A 4,533-nucleotide genomic window follows, 5' to 3' on the forward strand; every position below is an offset into this window, starting at 1 on the left:
ATGGAGGAAGTTGGTGTGACTATATTGGTGACCGTTCAGAAGATCTACTACCCGCTTCTTTGCGTCATAGGCATACCAGGTACCTGGCGTCATTTGCTCATTTTTTAACCGGTGAACAAAACATGACAGGTCAATCTTATGTTTAAAACTTAAGATATTTAAAATAGGATATTATAAGATATGTATGTATTTATTTATTTATCTGTTTGTCTGTTTGTCTGTTTTTCTGTTTATCTATTTATTTATTTATTTATTTATTTATTAACTTATTTATTATCTCTTTATTTATGTCTAAAATGTATTTTCCTGTATCTATATTCTCACCCTCTCACTACTGTGACAGGGAAATTTCCCAAATACGGGATGAATAAAGTTATCTAATCTAATCTAATAAAATTGTTTTAGGTTTTCTCCGGGTACTGGCGATTCATGGTGCCCCCCGCCATACTTAACTGGGAAAGGGTCCAGCACCCCCCGCGACCCTAGTGAGGATAAGCAGTTGAGAAAATAAATGAATGAATGAAAAATTGTCTTCTCATTTTATTCCAAATATTAACAGTTCTATCAAATAAATAGAATGTTGTACTATACAGTAATACACTAACACCATCTTTAAATGTTTTAATTATTCAAATTAATTTAAGTATATAGGCTTTAAACGGGACTGCCCGGTGGCTGAGTGGTTAGTGTGTCGTCCAAACAGTGGGAGTCCAGGTCCACCTGTGTGTAGTTTGCATGTTCTCCCTGGGCCTGCGTGGGTTTTCTCTGGGTACACCGGTCTCCTCCCACATTCTAAAGACTTGCATTTTAGGCTGTTTGGACACTCAAAATTGCCCCTAGGTATGAGTGTGAATGGGTGCTTATCTCCTTGTGCCTTGCGATTGGCTGGCCACCAATTCAGGGTGTCCCCCGCCTCTGGCCCGAAGTCAGCTGGGAATGGCTCCAGCACCCCCCGCGGCCCTAATGAGGATAAAGTGGTTCAGAAAATGAGATGAGATGAATTTAAGTGTAGTACAGGATTTAAACGTTGTTTCACCATTAATAGTCATTTACTGCCCTCATGTGGTGGAGATATCTCAATTTCCCTTTGATTTCTGTATTCATTCATTTATCTTCTAAGGGGTGGGGCGAGTGTTTAGCGCGTCTGCCTCACAGCTGTGGGTCCTGGGTTCAAATCCAGGTCGGTCCACCTGTGTGGAGTTTGCATGTTCTCCCCGCTCCTGGGTGGGTTTCCTCTGGGTACTCCGGTTTCCTCCCACATTCCAAAAAACATGCATGGTAGGCTGATTGGACACTCTAAATTGCCCCTAGGTATGAGTGTGAGCGTGAATGGTTGTTAGCCTCCTTGTGCTCTGCGATTGGCTGGCCACCTATTCAGCGTGTCCCCCGCCTCTAGCCCGGAGTCAGCTGGGGTAGGCTCCAACACCCCCCGCGACCCTAATGAGGATAAAGCGGTTCAGAAAATGAGATGAGATGATAATTGCTATTATGCTTGGGACTTTTTGTTTTGTTTTGTTCTGTCGTTGTGGATGTTGTTCGTGCACCGATCCAAGCCCCACACAATTTTGTTGCCCTCCCCATTAGCCGGTGAATCTTGTCAAAAGTATCATGGTGCAACTTGATATCCAGGCCGGTCTGCTTTTAATTGTTCATTAATGACTACATGTATTTTGCTTAGGAGTTGTTGCTTTTGCTTTATACTCCGGAGTTGTGTGTCATCGTCTCCTGTTTATTTAAGAGAATTGAAAATCTTGCGAAAAAGGGAAAGTTGACTCTGACCTTTTGTGTGCATGTGATAGAAGGTGGGATATACTATGCATCTCATTTATAATTAAAATTTTGGCTGTCAACTGAAAGCAAAAAAACAGCAACATAACATCTGCTCATAAAAGTCCCATTTGTATTTACAGTGGTACCTCGAGATACGAGCTTAATTCGTTCCGGGACTGAGCTTGTATGTCGATTTTCTCGTAACTCAAACAAACGTTTTCCATAGAAATGAACTAAAAACAAATTAATTCGTTTCCAACCCTCTGAAAAAACACCAAAAACAGGATATTGGATTGGAAAAACATTTTTATATGTTCTAATTCGCCATTAATAATAGTACTAAAATGTGTTTAATAGTACTAAAATTAGACAGATTTCGCGGAGGGGAGAGAGACGGAGAGAGAGAGGGGGGAGAAACTTTTTGCACGGCAACGCGCTTGTAACATAACATAAACAAATTTAAATGAACTTGGATTACGTTGCAGACACACAAAAATGAGTTTAATCTAACCTTACACTAAACTTAATTTTAATTTTGTTTTAAAATTTTATACCTTTCTTCTCCCGGGTTGGCTCTATTCGCCCCGCCTCCACCCTGACTTTCAGATGCAACCTATCGAGGGTTGTTTGCTTTTGTCTTCCCTTCAAAATATTCCCAAAATGATGCACACAAATGTCCTCACAATAGGAAAACGCACGACGACTTGCCAACGAGAAGTAGTATATACGCCTCTCGTATTAGCGATCACTCCGCCATTCGCACTGACTAACGGAAAAAGACACTGAAAAAATGCAACGCTCCGCCCACTGCTCGTAGAGACATTACATGAGGGAGTTGCGACCAGAAAGACAGTGCCCATGATGTTCTTATGAGCAGCCTCTTGCGTCCGCTGTCTGCTCGTATATCAAAATTTGTCTCATATCTCAAGATAAATATTTGCTCAAAAATTTACTCGTATCTCAAATTGCTCATATGTCAGGGCACTCGTATGTCGGGGTATGACTGTATTTCATATGTACTTGTCTTGTTTTCCCAGCAAACCTTTTCACCTTCTACATGATCTGCTTCCGTAAATGTGGAATGTCTGACACAGCTGTTGTGTACCTCAGCTGCCTCGCTATAGTGGACACTTTCTACCTGGTATGGGTGATCCTGATTGACCTGACCCTCACCTTTTGGCTGCTGCAGCCCTTCTGGCACTCCTACCCATGGTGTGGCATTCTGGGCTTCCTGCAGTACGGTTCTCTCTACAGTTCCTCCTGGATTGTGGTGGTATTCACTATCGAGCGTTACCTGGTTCTACGCAGCACAGAGGCCAAGCAGCCCTTCTCCCAGAAAAGGGTCACTAGGCTTACCTGCATTGCCATCGTCGTGGCGTCTCACCTGATGTCGGTGCCACTCGGATGGATCAACGTTGTCGTGCCCGTCAACATCACGGTGGATGGAGAAAACATGACAATTCCTCGATGTCAATACCAGAAGGAGATCTATTCCACTGTCATTGTGTGGATTACTACCTTTCTCTCGGGAGGTATTCCCATCGTGGTTGTCATCATCTTCAATTATCTCATCGGGCTTCATCTGTGCCGCGCCAGTAACCTATTCACCAAAGAGGAGCGTCGCGTCATGCACGGACGAAGCACAAGGGGCATGTTGAGAAGGACCATCCTCCTGTTAGGGACAGTCTCTTTGGCCTTTGTGGTTCTTAGTCTGCCTCGCTTTGTCACATACTGCATCCTCAGGACCCATTACAACACGGAACACTTCAACAGAGATGACTACACGATCCCCATCAATGTTGCTGGCGACCTGGCCAACATGCTCCAGAATCTAAACTCCACCACAAACTTTTTACTCTACTGCATGGTCAGTGGTCGGTTCCGCCAGGAGTTGTTTCGAGTGGTGACTTGTAAAGATGTGACAAGAGAAACTATCTCCTTTCTCACACATACGATGAAGGTATTTTCAGTGTCAGAACAGAGGAATACATCATCTCATACCCGTGAAGATTACCAAGCCCAGACCTGTCAAGTAGAGAAAACACACTTGTATAAATGAATATCAGACAAATTGGCTTTTTCAGACTTTTTGCCCTCTACAAGAGGTTCATAGTTTTGTAAATGGAATTTCCCTACCAAAAAAACTGTATGCTACTTGGAGTATATCTTAAACCAGCCTAACACACAGGTACAATAAACAGAGCCTATAGCAGTGGCGGTCCGTGAATTTGCGAGTGACGCCTTCAACTGTCGGAATCAATCCAACCCTCAAAAACTATTTTATGGCTATAAAACATTTACTGCAGCTACAGCTGCAACACATAAAACATCATCTTTACAACATATTTTTCTTGAGTCTGTATCCGTTTTTGCTACCGCAACCAAGATGGCGCCGTTCAAGTGGCAGCCGGTGGCGGTAGGTTGATCCACTCTGGCTCGTTTTGTGTTTTTGCTGCTTTTCTGTCTTAATGATTTGATTTGGTGATTCTTAATGATCCCATTTACTTTGCTTTGCACTTTGTGCTTTTGCTTTGTTGTTCTGCGGCCTTTGCGAATGTACTGTCTAACTTGTAACTATGTGTAACTATGCCTTTCCTCTATCTACATTCTCACCCTCTTGCTACTGTCACAATGAAATTTCCCGAATACGGGATGAATAAAGTTATCCAATCCAATCAATAATAACCTCACATCTGGAAGCAGTGCAACCAGGGGGGAAAGCAATGAAAGGAAGCTAACGGACAATTTGGAATTATTTAATAA

The 4,533-nt window shown here is 42.7% G+C and overlaps 1 protein-coding gene across 1 annotated transcript; it reads left to right on the plus strand.

Moving 5' to 3' along the window:
• On the plus strand, positions 1 to 3,829 carry LOC144064951 (putative G-protein coupled receptor 139). Its single transcript, XM_077587866.1, has 2 exons — positions 1 to 79; positions 2,808 to 3,829. The coding sequence occupies exons 1-2, from the start codon at positions 1 to 3 to the stop codon at positions 3,827 to 3,829; spliced, it is 1,101 nt and encodes a 366-aa protein (XP_077443992.1).
• The last annotated feature ends 704 nt before the right edge of the window (positions 3,830 to 4,533 follow it).

The sequence above is a fragment of the Stigmatopora argus genome, chromosome 19 (genome assembly GCF_051989625.1).
Source record: "Stigmatopora argus isolate UIUO_Sarg chromosome 19, RoL_Sarg_1.0, whole genome shotgun sequence".
In the NCBI taxonomy this organism is placed as follows: Eukaryota; Metazoa; Chordata; class Actinopteri; order Syngnathiformes; family Syngnathidae; genus Stigmatopora; species Stigmatopora argus.

Coding starts and splice junctions, on each gene's coding strand:
- LOC144064951 (XM_077587866.1), top strand. CDS start 1: ATGGAGGAAGTTGGTGTGACTATATTGGTGACCGTTCAGAAGATCTAC. Junction 80..2,807: donor TTGCGTCATAGGCATACCAG/GTACCTGGCGTC, acceptor TTGTTTTCCCAG/CAAACCTTTTCACCTTCTAC.